The 19,608-nt window shown below is 41.2% G+C and overlaps 1 protein-coding gene across 12 annotated transcripts in view; it reads right to left on the bottom strand.

Annotated features, from left to right (window-relative positions):
- HMBOX1 (homeobox containing 1) overlaps positions 1–19,608 on the bottom strand; it is a 112,368-nt gene that overhangs the window by 22,714 nt on the left and 70,046 nt on the right. For all 12 annotated transcript variants that reach the window (XM_050893704.1, XM_050893695.1, XM_050893703.1 and 9 more), the window contains 2 exons: positions 16,180–16,290; positions 8,256–8,409 (listed from right to left, as the gene is read on the bottom strand). In XM_050893704.1, coding sequence (XP_050749661.1) covers positions 8,256–8,409; positions 16,180–16,290 — 265 coding nt within the window. The remainder of the gene's footprint in view (positions 1–8,255; positions 8,410–16,179; positions 16,291–19,608) is intronic.

The raw sequence follows: 19,608 nt of genomic DNA on the forward strand, positions 1-19,608 counted from the left end.
ATAGGAATCAGATTCAGCTGTCTGTGTAAGCTGGAATATTCACTCTGGAAATATGGTAATCAGTTCTGCTCCTGTCCCTACTCACCTACCCTGGGTCACTAAAAATTGAATGTAGAAATAGAAAAGGTCCAGAGAAGAGTGACAATGAATGTTATTAGAGGCAAGGGAAGACTTGTCATCTGAGAAGAGGTAAGAGAAGGACTGTTTAGTTCAGAGAGGAGATAAATAAGCAGCACATTGATAGTAGTATCAATGAATGATCACAGGAAGGTAAACACAATGTTCTCTCTTATTCTTCCTCATGATACTCAGGCAAAAGGGACCTCCAAATTTTTAAACACATTTTAGCACATAAAATGAAATTAGGTATAATTAGTTCTCCCGAAGTACCCTGAAGACCTTAGCAGGATTTAGAAGGAATTACATATTTATGTGAATAATAAGAATGCCCACAGCTGCAATAGCAGGATTTAAAAAAAAAAAAATAGGATAGGAGATAAGAGCTTTCATTCACAGCCACATGGTTGCTAGCCATGTGTGAACTAGTCACAGACTGGAGAGGATAGGTGGGAAGAATAACAAACACCATCATCATCATCACCACCTGAGTTATGGCTGAGCCTTGAAGCTTCAGTCACATGCCAGAACTCTACAGTGCTGGTGCGGTACCGGCACACATCACAAAGTCAGCCCTTGTGCCAGGGACAAAAGATGGAGCTGGAAAAGGCACCCAAGGACAAAATGGCTGCTCTTGAACGAGGCTGACCTAGGCAGATATTGAGCAGCCTATAGTTCACAGTGCTCTTCAGACCTGCCATGTCATACTTATGTTGTCCCAGTAGGAACTCAGGTTGAATCAAGGTTGCCTCTATACCTCCTCTCCTTACGCCATGCCCCAACATAGCTTTACATGCTGGGGACAGTCTCATGAAATCACTGCAAAGGCAAGCAGGGCAGCTGGATGTTGCACGTGTAAGCATTCAGGGGTACGCTCCGAAGTGCGGGGTCCGTGAGTTGGGTCACCCCAGGAGCAGCCAGCAGATGTTCTTAAAAGCAAACGAGCGGTTAAGAGGTAAATTTGGTCTTACAGATCCTCCCATACACTGGTGCTACTGGGGCCAGCAAAAATTACATTAGCCTGCACAGTAAGCAACAACCATGCCTTTTCACTTCTTCACTGAAAGCATCTCAGCACTTGCAGAGATTTCCAATCCCGTATGTATGACAATTGCTCTGATGCTATGAGAAGACTCAGGATGAGATCCTGCTTCTCACCTTCATGAGCAGGGAGACAGAATACTGAAGTATCTCAACTGGTCCTGGAAAATGCAGGAGAATATCTGGACTAGAGAAGAATTCCCATTCTTAAAATGGGGGTTTATTGCACCAGACAGTGCTGTTGCAGGTCAGATTGACAAGGCTCTTTTTGCAAATGCTGATTTCAGTTATTTTGACCTTGGCAGATACAAAAAATTTATCTTGAGTCTGCTGCAAGGAGTTGCCCCTCCCACAGATCTTCTTTTTTATTATTTAAAAAAAGAGCGAGAGAGAACACAAAGATACAAAAATCACCTGAGCTCCCTGAAAAGAAAAATAACTCATTAGGTGCTGGATCCTTCAAGAGACCAGAGTCTGGCAAGCACTTTGGACAGACATCCTTGCATTCTATTTTACTGCGTGGAATCTGCCAAACAACTGGGATTTGCTCACAGCTGATTAGAATAGGAAGCTTGCATATTATGCATGTCTAAGAGGGAACACAGCTTGATCTAATGCAAAATACGAAAGATACTGTGTAGCAAGCATAAAATGGCTGCTCTTGCATTTTATGAAGACATACAGCAATGACCCTGAGCCAAACCACTTGAACTTTGAGACAATAAAAAGATCTGGCCTGTGTCTAAACTATAAAGTGAACTTTACTGAATGCCTTTGCAAAGTGCCTGCACTCACAGAGCTCAAAGCATTTCACAAGCATGAACAGCAAAGATCCTAAAAAAACCACTCCCTTCCTACATCTCAAAGGACTCAATGAAGTTGCACCTCCTCCTGCAAGTTGCTAACAAACTCCTTATGACAGAATAGAAAGAGCTGAAAAATAATGTAAAGAAGTCACCTGATGTTTCCCTCTGCATTAAGATCAAGTATATCAGAACCATCCTGACAGATTTTAGCTAATTTGCTCCTGAGGAATGTTCCATAATTTCTGTTGATAACCTGCTTAGTGCTCAACCATTCCTTAAGTTGAAAAGTTTTTCCTAATGCCTAACACCAATCTTCCCTGGTAACCCAAGAGTTACAGGCTTTTAGCACCTTGCTCATCCTTCCTTTGGTTTGGCTCAGTCTCCCAAGCAGGTAGTAGATATTTTACAGTTGAGAACGGCGAGTCACCAAAAGGTTCAATGACATCTGAGGGTCATAGGGACAGCAGAGCATAACTCTCAGCACTCCTCACCTCCCAGCAGGCTGCAAAACAAACCCGAGGAAGACGAGCAGCATTCCCGAGCCAACCGGTGGACATCGTTATATTGATGAGAAACTGATGTTCTGTTTCTAACAATGTATAAGCCTAATGGAAGAGGCCGAAAGACATTACTTCCTGCTCTGTTGTCAGCTTGAAAAGGGAGAAACGCAATGAATCCAAAACTTAAATCTCCTCCAAAGCCTTGCACAGGAAACTTAGATCCCCTATGGGGCTGGTATTAAGGTTCTGCTAGAAGACATAACTAAGAGTAATGGGATGAAATTAACTAAGAAAATTTCCTAACTGAATTTCAGGAGCTAATAGAGCTCTCATTTTCCCCAGGGAAGCCGTGGAAGCCCCAGCGCTCAGGAGAGCTGCAGTAATAGTGCTTTTACAATCGGAAGAATTTCTAATAACGCATGTCAGGACTGATATCACTCAGGGCCAGAACCATGCACAGGGCTCTGCTGGCCCAGCCCGGCACTGGCTCACTGGGACCACTGCAGAAGGTGCTTCTTTCAGGAGGGTAGATGATGCTAAATCTTCTACAGCGTAAGCGTGCAGCTGATGGAAATGCAACAGTGACTGGTTTTGGCACGGAGATGACTTTCCTCGCCAACTTGGGTCCACTTTAAAGGGGGAACAAGAATACAACCTGATCAAATTAGACGAAGAGCTTGGCAGTGATGCCAGGGTAATACATTGCTGCTCCTTGGCAAAAATCAAAATACACCTCTTCCATGATGCCAGCACAACTGTCAGTGTGACCATGCTTTTAACCAAACCAGGAACTCATCCAACTCAAACCAAACAAAATCAGAACAAAACCAAGCAGATGAGAAAAACAACACAGACAATTTGTATATCTTTTTGTTAAATTTCCCCTCCCCTGTGCTCTCAGTTGTGCATTCCTGTCATTTGCCCTGGGCCAGTTCTGGCACACCCTCACTGCACAGCAAGCTGAACCAATTCAATAAAATGCAGGGGGAAATAAAAAGGATTTATTTTTTCTGAACCAAGCCGAATTGGCTGGTATTTCAATCAGACAAGAAACATATCTGGCACAACGCAGGGTGGCAGGAGCATGGAAACTGAGGAGGAGGAATTGAGAAAGGCGATGAGACAGGATAACACCTAAGGATGAGATGGTGACAAACTGTTAATTCAGCCCAGCTATATCATGAAACTATACCCTCAGTATCTTGAGAAATCTAAACCCATTTTCTTATGAATAAAGTTGCCTTGGATCACAAAGCCAAGTGAAACACCTGACTCTGTTTTGCCATCTATGAAATGGGGATAATAGGCTATACCATCTAGTCTTATTTAATCTAAATACATCTTTGCAAAACGATGCTTCAAGAGCACAGACAAGTGTTAAAATAAAAAAACCAGACCCATAAAATCAAACCAAATAACCCTCAACCAGAAAGCAAAGTCCCTGCTCCCTAGACAAACTGAAATACTTTCAACTGATGAATTATTCATTTTGTTTAGAGCAGAATTTACAGTTATTTTAATTTAATCTTTGGATAAAGCATATACTTAAAAAACAACACTCAACTCCCCCCTCCCCCCCCAGTCTTTAATGGCACTCAACAAAAGTGCCTTAAAACGGGTATACAGTCATTGATTCTGCTGCCAATCTTAGATAGTTTTTTTGCCTGAAAAAGAAGATAAACCTCAACTCCAACATATGATTAGAGGAGAAGCACAAATCACAAAAAAAAAAAAAAACCAACCAAAAAAAACCCCCACCACCAAAAAAACCCCAATAGACAAGACAACGCAGCTTCATTTAAACAGAGAAAACCCTAAGGGAATTTTCCATTTTGTAGTTCTAAGGAGAGGGGTTGAAAAGAAAAAGTAAAGCAGAGAAAAGAAAAAAAAAAAATTATCTTTGGGACAAGACGTAACGAAGAAGAACACGGAACTGAACCAGAAACAGACTTTCAAGTTCAACCTCAGGTTTTCACAGAAAGGACTATTGTAGTCTTAGCTCTGTTCCCAAAGGAGGGTAAGCCACACGACAACATCACCACACACAAAACTCAGAATATTTCATGAGCAGGAGGCTCAAGAAGAGAACAGGTCAAGGTTGATATCACTAGCACAGCAGCGAGAGGGAGCTTGCACTGCAGTTGTCTGAACCACACCTAGTCTGCAGTTAAATATAGAACTTTACTTTCTGGAACTATTGCTCCTCTTAACCTTCAGAGCATAAATATTCGGAGAGATATTAAAAAAAAACATAGAAAGGAGAGAGGGAGAAAGAGACTTGAATCTATTGTCCGAAATCTAAGCCCAGCAACTAACAAACTACCCTGGGAGAATTTCCAAAAAAGCAGTAAAGACTGGGGAATTGAATTACAGAAACCGCAAGCAGCATTCTGGAAATCCAGTATAAACCAATTAGTTTCTTTAATACACATACCCTGTATACAGACACTTATGTACATTAGCCATTTAAGTATATGTGCTGGCCCTAACTCTAATCTTAATTATATCAGGTTGGCACCAATATAATAATTAATTGCACTGGAATTTTTGTTGATTTAAATCTTTTAAAAAAGAGAAACTAGCCCTTCAACCCCCACCCTTCTCATTCAGTTCGTGGGCCAAATCCTGACCGGTGCTGTGCATTTTCAGTTGGAGAGCCTGCTCCTAGAAGCAAATCTCTCTAATTTTTGCAATCAAATTCAGATTCTTTCCTTGAAGTGCTCTCAGCTGGTTTGACACATCGACTTTTAGCGACTACATTTCTTACCAACTGAATCCAAGTCAAAAGCACGTACCACAATGAACTGATAGAGCAGCCCAAGACGCTGATCCTCACCAAAACAATGTTTATACAGCTTCACAGCAACGTTTCAGAAGTTTATAGGAACCAGTAGTTCTGCATTACCTACACAAGAGTTTTGATTAAGGTCTAGATTCAACCCTCTTATCTTCAGGCATTTAACTAAATCACCAAAGCTAGGTCTAATTGCAGAAGGCTCCTCTTTTGTAGCCAGAGAGGAAGGTGCATATAGCCCTCATATGAGTTGCATTAGTGGGATGGAACTGTCTTCTGGATCTCTGTTTCTCATTGCTGAATAGCTAGAAGCCTAGATGAACAAGCACTTTACCGAGGTTCCCAAATAAGAAGCTCAAAACTAGGTGCCTAAATCCCTGCGTGCACCAACAGCACATCAAGATGCTGCAGGACATATAAACGCAATGCAATGAAACTTGCATTTAATTAAGGAAAACAGTCCATTAAACTGAGTAAGATGCCTCCATGCACAGTCAAAACTTAATCCTTCAGAGGAAAATGCAAATTACCAGACAAATGGCACCAGACCACGTGCAATGCCAAACACCATTTTAGTGGGCCAAACGCTTATTCCTGACCCTATGGCATCAAGTGAACCTGATCTGCTTGGGCCAGACAGCCAGGAGTCTGGTTACCTTCATCCTAGCTGCTGTTATGAGTCATATTACGGACAAGCCTGGAAGACTCCGGTGACTTGTAAGTGAAATTAGTTAGCTTCTTCCTAGGGCTCCCAAGACAGTGTTTTTCTCCCACTCTTTCAAAACTTGTCACATAAAACAGCTCATCCTTACAGCTCAACCAGGCCTATTAAACTATAACAGTTAAACAACCATATTCCCAACTTGCTTTATGGTGTAGTTTTATGGTCATACAAAGCTTTTACCACAGCTCAAGTTTACTGTGTTCTTGCCTCAAGTAAAACTCCTCAGCCATGCTTTCCAGTACCCACACACGAGCATGTGAAATTCAGTGCTCGCGGTGACCTAGCAAGGGCTTTGCAAATTAATATTAAAGCCAGGATTAAGGCAATGTGGCAGAAGTCTCCATTAAACAGCAGAATAAGAAGAAAACCCCAGCAGCAGAGACCTTACAGAGAACAAGACACAGCAAACAAAACAGCGAACAATGACAAAGAAAAAATCAAGTGATTATGTATCTGCATACACAACTGGATGATATCCAATGTCAACACTGACTTGCTTCTTTCCATACACAAAACCAAATCTCACACCTTTCTAACAGACACATACCAAACCATTACAGCTTGTCTGACTTCTTGAGAGTGTCACAGCAGAGGCTGGCTTTAGGAGAGATCTGAAGGAGGAAAAGGTAGTGCTTGCTTGCTTAGCTTTCTCTTTCTGCTCTGTGTTTCCACAGCACCTAGCACAAAGGAGTCTAAGGCACTATCATGATTCAAACAGCAAATAATAGCAGTTATCGCACTTTAGGCCAGCGAGAAACCAAGAAGGAAAACACCCATGCCCAAAGAGCTCTAATTCTACTTCAGAGTAACTATTTCACACACAGAGGGTTAATAAGGAGGTGGTACTGTCCTGAAGGTACACAGAGCTGTAACGTTTTTGTCATTCTACATACTGCAATCAGGACAGTCATACAAGCGTTTTGAAGTGCTAAAGATCCTGTACTGCACATTGTACTGCCTGTGCAGAGGCGGACACTAGAAAAACACAGTCCCCTGCACTATCAGATTTCAGGACTTTGCATTAGTTGGGTCTAGCAAAGCAGAACAGATTTCAAACATTTACATTATTTCCTTTGGGGAAACATTCAGCTAAAGCTGAAAACATCAGTGAAGTGCCAGGACACAATAGGGAAACAAACACTTAGTTATGGTCTCAGCCCTGCAAAGACCCCATGATGGCCTGTGGCCACACAGACCTATGTCTACCTTGTGTGTAAAACAGCCTGGGTCCCTGAGGGAGCTCAGTATTTCGATCTTAGCTTGGGCAAAAGGAGACACTCTCCTGCTCCTAATTAGTTCCAAAGACCCTTGTGGAAGCAAGAGGAAAGAGAAGCATTACAGAAAGGGCAAAAGCACATTCTAAAAATCTGCTGGCCAAGGACTCAATGGAGTTGCAAACCAGAGAGGAGCGTAGCACACGCAGAGAGTCATCTGGTACTTCCATGGAAAGGAGGTTCCTCATGCTCTCGGAAGGAAGAAAACTCCTCCCAGCCATTTAGCTGTTAACAGAAACAAGCATTCATCCCTAAACTATGTTTGAGTTCACTAGCCCTTTTTTATTATACAGTATTATCCACAAAAGAGACATTACTGTAAGCAGAGGGAAAAGCAAAGCACATAGGCAGCCAGGAGACCAGGCTCAGAGAGTCCTTCGTCTCTGCAGGACTGAAGAGCTGGGAGCTCTAATGATCACCTGCCACTCTGCATATGTATTTGAAAGATCCACTTTGCTCTGTACTGTTCCCAGCTCATGTAAAAGGGTTGTAAGAACCTTTTTGGACAAGGAATCTACTGCTTGTTAGGCAAAGTTCTGCATCCTGAACAATTATAGTGCTGCTGAAATGCCAGTATCAACTATAAAATAACATGATACAAATAAGTAAATAAATCAGTACATTGGGAAAGAAGAAATGTAGAACGTAAAGAGTGCGCAGACCCCCACCAAGAGCCTGGATTAGGCTAGACGGAAAGGTTTCTGCAAAAGCAAAGGAAGAGCTGAACATCAATGCTCTCAGACTGCGCTAAGGACAAGATGTCTCAGGGGCTACAAAAAATGAGATCTTGTCCAGAGGGGTATAACATCTTTTTAAACAACAAAAGGGGTGAAATAGCTCCTCCTACTCTCTCGTTGAGAATCAAATGATTACACTGTTATTAACTTGCATGATGCTAAAGCTCATCCGTGAAAATGAAGCTGGTGTTCACCGGAGCAGGAAAAAGGATACTTGTATTGGCTTTAAAATGCCCATCTCCGAAACCCCAAAGCGACATACCTTTCCATAACAGCCAGGCACTCCTTTCTCCATGTGAACCGACTGCCTCGCCGTAGTCTGAAGGTCCCAGAGGTAGCTGTGACTGGGGGAGGCGTCTGTCTCCATTCTGGCTCTTCTATTGGGATAGGAGCGGGTCTCATGCTTAACGTAGCCCCTAAGAATAATAAATACTGTGTTTCCTAGTGGATTAAAAATCATGCCCATTTTCTCACTCCTGCTCATGAAAAAAAGACAAGACAGATGATGAAACCATTCAAACTAAAAAAGTAAAGCATCATCAAACAAAGACACCTTACAGATACACAAAGCCAGCTAGAGTTCCCATCCCCAACCTCCAAGCCAGAGAGGTATCAGGTGACCATGGAAATCTAAGGGAGACATCACTGAGCTGATAGCCACTTAGGAAAAGCTGTCCTGTCTTCATCAAGAGGAAAAATGTCTTCCAGAAAGGGTGAGCTATGCCCCAGCTGGGATTTATTTAGGTTGCACTGCTACCTCTTCTGCCACGAAACGGGAAATAGCAGGTTTCTATTTAATGGTACAGCAGACTCAGGAAGCAAAATGTAAATTTATACCAAAGGTATTTCGACGTGTCCGAAGAGCTGAGTAAACACTTGAAATAGCTCCACTGATAGAAACACACCCTGTGACGTGTGCAAACACGGGCTCCTGAGTACCAGGTTGCCTGAAAAAGTCACTGAAAGCAGATTAACATCACACCTTTCCTCTTCTGTCCCCCTTCTATGGATATATTCCTCCTCTCAAGAAGTCTGAGCTGGAAAGCATCAAGCAAGAGACAGGACTTGGCACAATGCCTTCAGGAAAGGCTCTTTGAAACTTACCCCTGATTCTTTCCACAACAGCCTCTCAGTTAATAAATCAAGACAAATCAAGACACACTGGGAGATCGCTCTTTCGTATATGCCTTGGTGAGGATGGGAACCTGGTATAGGACATTATTACGTAAAACAGGGTATGTTCTGAACGACAGCTTTGTGAACTTCCTCTAGAGGGAAGAAATTCTTGTGTGCAAAAATTTAAAAAAAAAAAAAACAAAAAAAACCCCAAAAAACAAAAAGAAAACCCCAAACCGTTGTATGAAAAGATAAATCACCACCTATATCCCATATGCATACCGAGCTCAACTGGAATTCATGCACTGAACCAGCCTGGATAGATCCAAGAGAAGCAGGCAGCTCTGCTCACAGGAGGAATGACAGTATTGTGCACATGTGAAAGCAGGGCTGAGACAGCAAATCCCTCTGGGTATACAGACTTGCTCAGAATGGTTAGGATTTAATCATAAAAACATACTGTGTTAGTGAAACAACACTGCTTAATTTAAAACAGAGTAAAAGGGTTAAGGAAACTTAAGAGTTTAACCAATAAACAAATTCCTACAGTTAAAAAGCAAGAAATTAGCTATTTATGCATTTAGCTGTGTTCCTTTCCAGAAATGCACAATAAGTATTTTTCTCACTGCCAGGGGCTTGCATCTGTGTTAGGCAGTGTCCTGGTTTTGGCTGGGATAGAGTTAATTTTCTTCCTAGTAGCTGGTACAGTGCTGTGTTTTGGATTTAGTACGAGAATAATGTTGATAACACCCTGATGTTTTTAGTTGTTGCTAAGTAGTGTTTATACTAAGTCAAGGATTTTTCAGCTTCTCATGCCCAGCCAGCAACAAGGCTGGAGGGGCACAAGGAGTTGGGAGGGGACACAGCCAGGACAGCTGACCCAAACTGGCCAAAGGGATATTCCATACCATATGACGTCATGCCCAGTATATAAACTGGGGGGAGTTGGCTAGGAGGGGCAGATCGCTGCTTAGGAACTAACTGGGCATCGGTCAATGAGTGGTGAGCAATTGCATTGTGCATCACTTGTTTTCTATAGTCTAATTCTTTTTTTTATTATTATTGTCATATTATTATTATTATTACTTTCTTCCTTTCTGTGCTATTAAACACTTTATCTCAACCCACGAGTTTTACCTTTTTTCCGATTCTCTCCCCCATCCCACTGGGCGGGGGGAGTGAGCGAGCGGCTGCGTGGTGCTGAGTTGCCGGCTGGGGTTAAACCACAAGAGGTAGTGGAACCCAAAATAATTTCATCATTTTACCCAGAAGAAGTCTATAGGAAGTGAAGCCCACAATCTCTGCCTTGCATGCACAACGGACGGTGACTCTTGGTAATTCCCAGCTAACAAGCCTACACAGATTACTTAGTTTTATTGATGTATGAAATATTCCCTATGTTGCCAATTTATTGGGAGGCCATTTCAAGGGAATTTCCTTATCTACTCTTTCTAGTACTTGCACAGTTTAGGGGTCTGGATCAGTATCAAGTTGCTAGGCTTTAAATACACTGCAAAAACTAAAAAACTTAAAAAAAAAAAATTAAAAAAGAGGCAGGGGAGAACAGGACAAGAAATTAGCTCTCCCTGCGTTGTCTTAGACTATACTTTCCCTACCTGAGGATTTCATTTCACAGGGAGAGTACGGGAATATCAGTGATGCCTAACATCAAGGTGAGAGACACAGAGCACTTCCATTAAAGTTCCCTGAGATCTTTCAGACAAAGGTTGAAAAAAAGAAAAAAAAAAAATCCACATTTAAAGCATAAATTTGCTCCTGCTACTGATATGTTCACTTACTGAATATAAGATGCTTTTTTTGTTTTAGTAGCCTTGCTAGATCAATTTACCTATTTCCCTCTTCTATGGGGTAACATCAATATCAGCAGCAGACAAGAGAGAAGTATGCTGAGAATTACAAGCAAGTACCCACCACTGTTTTTGCACACACATAAAGACGGAAGCATCTGAATGCATACGGAGGCCCAAAATGTGCTTGGATGTATGAGTGGCAAAAGTGGTGGACATAGGCACTGCTGCCACATTTGATAAGGTAACTACGGAGCTTTTCTTCATCCCCCTCAATTAAGTGAGCACCTGAGGATCCCATTTATTCTGCTGTTTCAACGCTTCATTGCAATCTTCTTGCCACCCAGCTCCACTTCTTTACAACTTAATAAGTTACATCCTAGTTACTAGGTCAGATTCTTTTTACAAACCCCTCAAACAGCTCTTAAGAAGTGAAACTTCTCTCTTGAGCAGAATGAGCGGAGCAAATGCAGTATGAGATATTCATCTTAGTATATGCATCAAAAAGGATGACATCTATAAGGGGTACAGAGGTGAACTGTCTGGGAAGAACTTCTTTCGCAGAGAAAAATGAAAAGCGACATCTCTCACTACCTGCCAGTGCTGAGTACCTTTTGCAACAATATAGAATTTCCTTTGTGCAAGCCAGCATTTTCCTAAATGCGGGGTATGACTTTGGGGATGCTGCAGGTGGGTTTTGGGGAGAGGAGGCAAGAGCGGTGCTCTCCAACTGGAATGCAGCTCTATCTCTGTACTCAAAATTCCTCAAGGCAAAGGCCTGCCTTCTCTCAGCACATCCCAGTCGCTATCCTGAAGAAAGAGCGTTGCTCTTAAAAGCATCACATGCAATTGCTGATCCACATCACATGCCTCAGAGCGGCTCTGCCATACAGGGGCGATGCGCAGAATGGTTCGAGCAAGCCTCAGGCCATCTCCCAGCTCCAAAAAAACCATTTAGTAGCAAGCCTTTGCAGCAAGTACCTATCATATATTATACTGATAAGAACAGATGTCACACTGTATTTTTAGCCAGACTGACCTGAGATCACATGATAAACACCTTTCGGTTACTACTGAGCCAGGCTAGATTTGAATCAGCAGCCTGCACAGCAAAAGGTTCCCTACAGAGCTCATTGCTTGGATGGAAAGGATCAAAGCAGGGACTATTTTCTCTCCAGCTCCATAAAATAGTAAATCACCAACATTTCCAGTGCAAAGCTCATGGGCTATCCAGCCCCTGATTTTTTTTTTTTCGGTAGGCTTTTCTTTTACAGCTAAACAAGAACTGCTATATGAATAACACAAGAGATGCTATATCTTGATAATAACTACCTTTCTTTTTCCCTTTTGTTCAAGGAGGAAGAGCACATGGTTTTCTCCAAGGTGACCACAGCTGCCTTCCTATTACAGAAGACTGGCAGAAATAAATATCCAGCCTAAATGGAAGCAGTCTGTATCCAACTGTAACTTCAACACATCATTTCTAGGTGCCAACTTCAGTTTGCAGTACACAGAGGCAAAAGACATGCTGAAGTTACTCCATAACAAACTTTCCACATTGCCCAAGATCCAGTGCCAGCCAAACCAATCAGGCTAACAACTACCAATGTAAAAAGAAACATTTATTTATTTAAAACCCATGGGCTCTGAAAAAATAGTCAGAACATTATAGGACTCTATGCACTCATATACTGGCTTCTGAAACATACACTATTTATCTACTGCCAAAACGCTCTCAGTCCTCTACAAAACACAAGAGATGTGGTGCTTGTCTGAAAAAAGCTCGCTCTAAATGAAAAGCATCCCTATTAATTGGATTAAAGACCTTTCAAACACTAGCATTTAGCATTGACTTCTTCCCTTCAACAAAAAAACTGCCTTTCACCCTAATTGGCAACTGTTTCCAGAAAAATTTACAATCACTAGTACACTGGAATTCGCAGCATTGCTATTAACTCCGACATCACTCCTACCAGGAAAACATTGATCAAGAAATTTTTGAGCAAGATTATTGCATACAGGAGGAAAAGTGGGGGGGGGGGGGGGGGTTCTGATCCATGAGACTTAAGCCTCTTGCAATGTTCCAGTCTGCTGTTGCCTGAACACCCGCCACCAAAGATAGGAGAAATATAGAAAGTACCCATGCAAATAAACAATCAAAACCAAGTGAATAACAAACAGCATATTCAAGAGGCCAAAGCAAGCTGGCAAATAACGAACATGATGGAATTGCTGAGTCTCTTCTGTACAGGAGCAACATCTAGCAACATCTCAACAGCAGCAATGTCTCAAAACTGCCCTAAGGCTCCACAACATGAAGTTCTTTGGTTAGCTGAGGCAGGACTGCTTGTGGATGATTTAAAGTGGTGTATAGCACCATTATACATTTGAAAAAAGAAAAATAAAATCTCTTTTGATGTATTTATAAGTCTTCTTTTGTCCCCTATATTATTTGAAACTCCTGGCTGGGTGCAGTATATAAGCACAGTAAAAGACAGTCCGTGCTGTGAGGACCTTACAGGCAAGGCAGGCAAGTCATACACAGGAAAACGGTCTCATCTTCATCTACGAGATGGGAAAGTGAGGTGCAAAGCTGAAATAATTTTCTAAGACTTGTACAGAAAAACTGGCAGAGCCACGGAAAGACTACATGTCTGCCAAATGATCTCCAGTCCTTTCCTCATGAAACAACTATTATTTCTTTACAGTTCATAAATTGATTACATCTGGTATCCTAGTCCTTCAAAACTGTTTCAATTTTAAGCAAAAGTTTTCATTCCATTATGACACAAACAAATTCAGTCAGAAAATGGACTTACTCTGAAGATCCAGTTTTCCAAAATAAGGAATTAAATAAATGGGGGAACTAGAAGTTCCCAAAGACCTCACTTTGCCCACTGGTAACTCAAACATGTAGGTGCTTCTGCGCAGAGACCTGACTCTATCACTCAAAGGAGAAGGACTGAGATTTTTCTCCCAGCAGCTGGAACTGGAAAAGATGGGATATGTAAGAATAGAAAGCCAAATGTCACTTCCTAGTAAGTGAGCAAACAGAAAAAACACATGCCAGTCACGTAATTGCTTAAGTTTCTTCAAAGGAGGACAACCTTTTACACTCTACAGAGAGTGCAGTGACGGCATCGCTGCTTTGTGAACATGGCAGGAGGCTCTACTGATTTCCTCACTTTCTGACTCTAAAGAAGGCAGCAGAATGGCTAGCTGAGTCTACTAATCACAGGATACTGTAAGTAGTATCCAAAACTTAGGCTCCAAATTGGTTTTATAACAGTAATTTAAATCCAGGATGCTTTGGACACTGTATACACTTGCACATATGCATGTTAATTATCTCTTGTCTAGCCAGTCTGACCTGCAATATAGTAGATGGCAATAACTCAAAGCAGTGGATTATCCTACAATAAATAACACAACTACATTCCTCAAGTAGACTTTTCCAACAGCTACGGGAAAACAGAAGGTTCCCCCCTTTACCTCAGCCTCTAAAAAGAAACCAAGAATTATTTGGTTCTAAAGGGAATTTAAGTGCATCCAAATAGTCCCTTGGCATAGGCAGAGGAGCCATTTTGCCTTCTACACTTCTTAAAAATGCTGTATAAGTTCTCTTGTTTGAAAAAAAGTTAAACTCAAACAACCACTCTTCAAGAAATTTTTCCATGTGTGTATAAAGAAAAGTGAACAAGACCTCAGCAAGACAGTGCATCAGAAAAGTAGAGGTTAATGTCGATTCATTTCAATTTAAGCCATAACCTTCTGTGTTGCTATTCTTCCTTCCTTAGACACTTCTCAAGAGCGCAACAACAAACAAGATGTGAGCTGGTAGGTATGGGGTAAGAAAGCAGGTTAAGAGGAAGAAGTAAAGATTTCAGTGCTAAGTTTGACAAGGCTTCTCTTATCCCAGCGCAGAATACTATTTCTTAAACAGCTCCAAACGATATTGGCAAGAAAGGATGTAAGGCTATAGGAAAGATCCACACAACACTTTTCATCATTAGGAGAAGACTTTGGGGATTTTTTCCAAAATACACCTTCCAAAAAACCTCTACTTCTCTCCACTATTTTGGAGGCAATACCTTCCATCAAAGGGAAATGGCTGAGAGTTACTTCGTAGGGTACAACTGGAGGCTTTCAAAGCAGCTGATACTGAACAGCTGTATCCAGTAACTCTGCTGATCACAACTCCAGCCACTGCAAAATCAAGGCTTCTTGACGATCCCTGCGGCTTGCCAGCACCTCACAACCCTTGGCACTTTCATTCTTTAAAACAATTTTCTAGATGCTTAACAGAAAGGACAAGCGTGGCTGTCACTCTGAACCCACCCAACTTTAAGCTAAAGTATTCTCAGGCCAATTGACAGCTGGAGCCTCTTGATTTTCAGCTTACACACAAAGCAGAAGTTTTGAGGATCTGTTTTCACTGGAATTTTTCTTAATAGAATTCTGGATATTGAAGCCAAGTTCACATTAGAGAGCCTGAGTCTTAAATTCCTTAAAACAATTACACAGTTAATTTAATCATGCCATTGTTTAAAGGAAATTAAATGTAAATATTTTGATCTTTACAATAGAACCACTAAAGGGAAAAATAAGAACTGTGGTCAAACAAAATCTATGAAGAACAATGCAAGGAAATTAATTCAACTGTGATTTTTAAGATTGCTGGCTAAAGATAATGAGGAGCTTTACTTCTCTTTTTATATTTAAGATCTATTTTGAGATTTGGAGAAGCAGGTGGGATCTGAGAGACACATCTCCAACTTATCACTGTAACTATCAATATCCCATCCATGAGCTTGAGATCCAACCTAAACCCCTCTGAAGTTATCCCCAAGTCCCTCTCCGCCGAACCGCGTATTTTTTTGCTGCAACTTTGTATTATGCAGCCATTATTAATGTTTTCTATTTGTTCATTCTGAAGAGCCTTGGCATATATTTCACGTTAGCTGATTACAACTTCACCGACTGCTGCTGATTCCCAGAGTTAGCTAGCGGTGAGAGGACAGGGCAAGTAACCGTGACCAAGGAGCTGGACAGACAGCTAGGGATGAGTCAGCTCTGGATCATTTGCTGCAAAGCAAAGTGCAGATTTGTTCCTACCCTCCTAAAAAGTAAACTGCTCAGAGGGAATACCTCTACAGTACACCAGACCAAGAAGTGAATGATCAGTGATACTAAAAACCAGTGACAAAAGGCTTCTTTTCCATAAATAAAACAGCAGGAGATGTTTAGGCTGTATTTGTTTACCAGGATTTGTCTTCTCAAGCTGGTACCATCTGTAAAATGCCCTTTTCTTTTGTTCACTCAGGTCCGACCCCTGCTGCAACAGCCAATGGGAGATCCGGCTCTGACTGATACCTGTAAAAAACCAGAACAAAACAAAAAAAAAAAAAAAAAAAAAAAAGAGAGAAAGAGGAAGAGAAAACTTATTCATTTTAAAACATTTTAAGTGGTTTATATACTGATAAAAGGTGTTGTCTTACAAAGCCCAGGAACTCACAATATTTCAATCACAGAAAAAGTAGAGAGTTCAAGCTTCCCCACCCTGTCCCTAACTGCTTTAACTTCTCCCTGTTGTTATTTTCAACCTTACTCAAGGTACATCCTGGAATCAGCACAATCAACCTACAAGCAAAGAGGGTACAAACTGGGAAACCAAATCTACCACTTACTCGAATTGTCCACAACTTCCCTGATTCTTCAGTTTCTTCATCTGTGAAATGGGAACAAGTCCCTTACCCACTATTATATATAAATAATGATAGTTAGGAGATCATTATCATTCAATGCTTGAATAAGAAGGGAGATAAACATAGAAACAGTTTATGTGATATAGATCAAATCAGCCCAGAAACGGAGCAAGCCAACTATCAGCAACTGTAACAACGGCCAGAAAACAAAACAGGAAGGGCAGCTTCTGTCAGCAAAGCAGGATTCAAGCTCTAGGTATCCAGGCAAGATTAGGGACAAAAAGTTCCAGAGTTTTTAAAGCAAGACTTCTAAGAAAACAGAAAAAGGGGAAAAAACCCTAGAAGTTAATACAGTTATTTCCAAAGCATGACACTGAATGAACGGGAAAAGAAGTGATTAGAAGGAGAGGAACCAAATAAAGCAAGAGGTTTAAAAGTGCACTAGGAGGTGAACTGTAGGTTCATTTGAAAATATCAAAAAAATACACAGTTTGCTGATTAACTGAAGCACTACTGCAGGTAGGAGGACTCCCTGTGCTTTCCACAAGGCTCTTCAGCTATCAGAAAGGGTTAACAACATCTAAACTCTCCTGAGAACTGAAGTTTTAGGAGGTGCTGCAAGTAACAATATACTGCTGAACACCACCTGTGCCACCACCTGCTTAGTGATAATACTGAGGCAGGTAGAAGGCTGCTTTTCACATGGAAAGTGAACTACCTCTCCCCTCCTGAGATGCATCAAGGTTTTATACGATCTCATAATCATATTTAACTCATGAAAAACAACTCCCTGTAGTTTTACCACTTCTAATATGGGGGTTTTACTATGCTTTTTTTTTTGCGTTGAACACTGAAGCTAGTTAACTTTAGAATGATTCAATTTGACTCTCAGGTATCACAGTCAGGTGGGTTTACTCCAACCAGATTTTTAAAAATCACAGGGTTTATGCTCTTAACTGTTCTTCCTTATACAGAATTCCAGAGCCTATGAAGTTTTAATTGTCCTGGGGAAAAGGGATAGGTGTGTTTTGTTTCGAGTACAGAAGCTTACTGCTATTCAACAGAGCTCTGCCCACAAAACATACCCTGGTTTGGTTTTGTTTCCCGTACATCTATTGATCTTCTTACCCGTTCCCAGAGACTGCCTTTGCCCCACAACTGAAAGAGTTCAGGAACAGCTGGGGCAGTCAAGAGTTGACTACCCCCAGGGCCCACATTGGGATATATAATTGAGTTTATACTACTAGGGAAGTGGAATTATTCAACCAAACACAAACCTTAGATTCTGCCAAGTTTACATCAAGTAACTGTGGAAGGATACAAGTTAATACCAAGAGAAGTCAATGTAAGTTGATAAAACTCTCTGGCCCAAAACCAGGCTTCAGTCTAGTTGAAATCATGCAATCCAGATGCCTGATCGCCAGTGAAAAGACCAAGTTTTGAAAACCTGCAGCTCTTCACCTACTATTAGGATTTATAAAAGCCATTTCTTTAACACAGTGCTGTGGGACACAAGTGATTGTGTCTCACTGCTTTTGGCTGCATGGCTTCTATTAATCAATGGGTAACAGCACCATTAATTTACTTGTTTACTACAGTCCACTTACACTTATTGCAGTGAATTAGTGTTTGTTGAGTGTTTGGATAACAACATAAGATTAAATGCAAAGCATTATTAGATAAAAATTATAAATAGAGATTAAGTATCTTCAACAAGAGTTGTATAGTGGAAAATCCAAATTCTGCTCAAGAGGCTGCCTGATACTGTCATGAAGTGGTACAGATGTTGGCCACTTCAGACAATGTGCTCTAGACAAAGCAAAAGAGCAGGAGCCAAAAGATTCAAACTGTGTATTGCCATGTCTACATTTGACTCATTGCGAGTCCTCACAGTTTATGAAGTCACTTCTGCAAAATGGAGCTTTGTAAAGGACACTGAAATGTACAGATTCAACGAATGCACTAAAAATTCTCAGCACATTATTATTTGACTATGGTATCTCATGAACAGCACTGCAGTTCATAGCATTTTTTGCATTAGCAAAAAGCCCACAGCCCATTTTGCTCTTTGGCTAGCAGACTTCTATAGCAATGCTGCAAACCCAGATAACGTGTCAGGTACGGCTTAGGCAGCTGATCTTGGTTTTGGGCACAGGAATGCAATGGATGACCTCTAGAAGACCCTTTTAAGTCCCATTTCCTTCCATTTCCTTCCTTTCATTCTTTTCTATTTTTTATTATTCTCTTTCTTTGTTTCAGAGATCTGTCAGGAGAGCTGAGCTTCTTGAAGGTTTTCTCTACCTATACCACTCCTCCTCTTTTTGTTTTTAAGATTAAAGTATCTTTCATCTGTACTTCAGCTCGGTTTAGAGGCTCCAAAACTATATATTCCAACAGCTTGACTGATTCAAGGTCACACGCAAAGTCCGTAGCAGAACTGATCCAGGATCTCCTAGATCCCAGTACAGTGTCTTAATCACAAACCCATCCTTCACTCCTTTCAATTAAAAAAATGCAAAATCCCAAATTGTCATGTCAGAGTTTCTTGCATCTCAAGTGGGTTTTACACAGTTGACTCATAGGGACAATGACTAGTACTACCACCAGTACCATCCTGTCACATTGTCTGTAATCACGCTACTTTAGGAAATTGCACTGGCAGGAAAAAAGAAATCATCCTGCTGCCAGAAGCAGATTAATGAAATAAGTTCTCTGGAGTACTGAAAATCCAGCTGTCTTGAGGAAATTCACTCTCAAACTGAACCACAGACCTCAAGGAAGACTGCTGTCCTCTGGGCTCAGCATCAGCAAGGACACAAACACAGTGTAATGAGCACAACTAGTTTTCTCACAGAAAATACTGAAGAAAGAAGTGGTAAACACACAGGATTATAGCAATTCAAATGTTGACTTCTTGTATCACATGTCACTCCTTCCCATAGCAGGTTACACTTCCTAATTATAAACAAAACGGAGATGACAGTAC

This window comes from Gymnogyps californianus, chromosome 3 (genome assembly GCF_018139145.2).
Source record: "Gymnogyps californianus isolate 813 chromosome 3, ASM1813914v2, whole genome shotgun sequence".
In the NCBI taxonomy this organism is placed as follows: domain Eukaryota; kingdom Metazoa; phylum Chordata; class Aves; order Accipitriformes; family Cathartidae; genus Gymnogyps; species Gymnogyps californianus.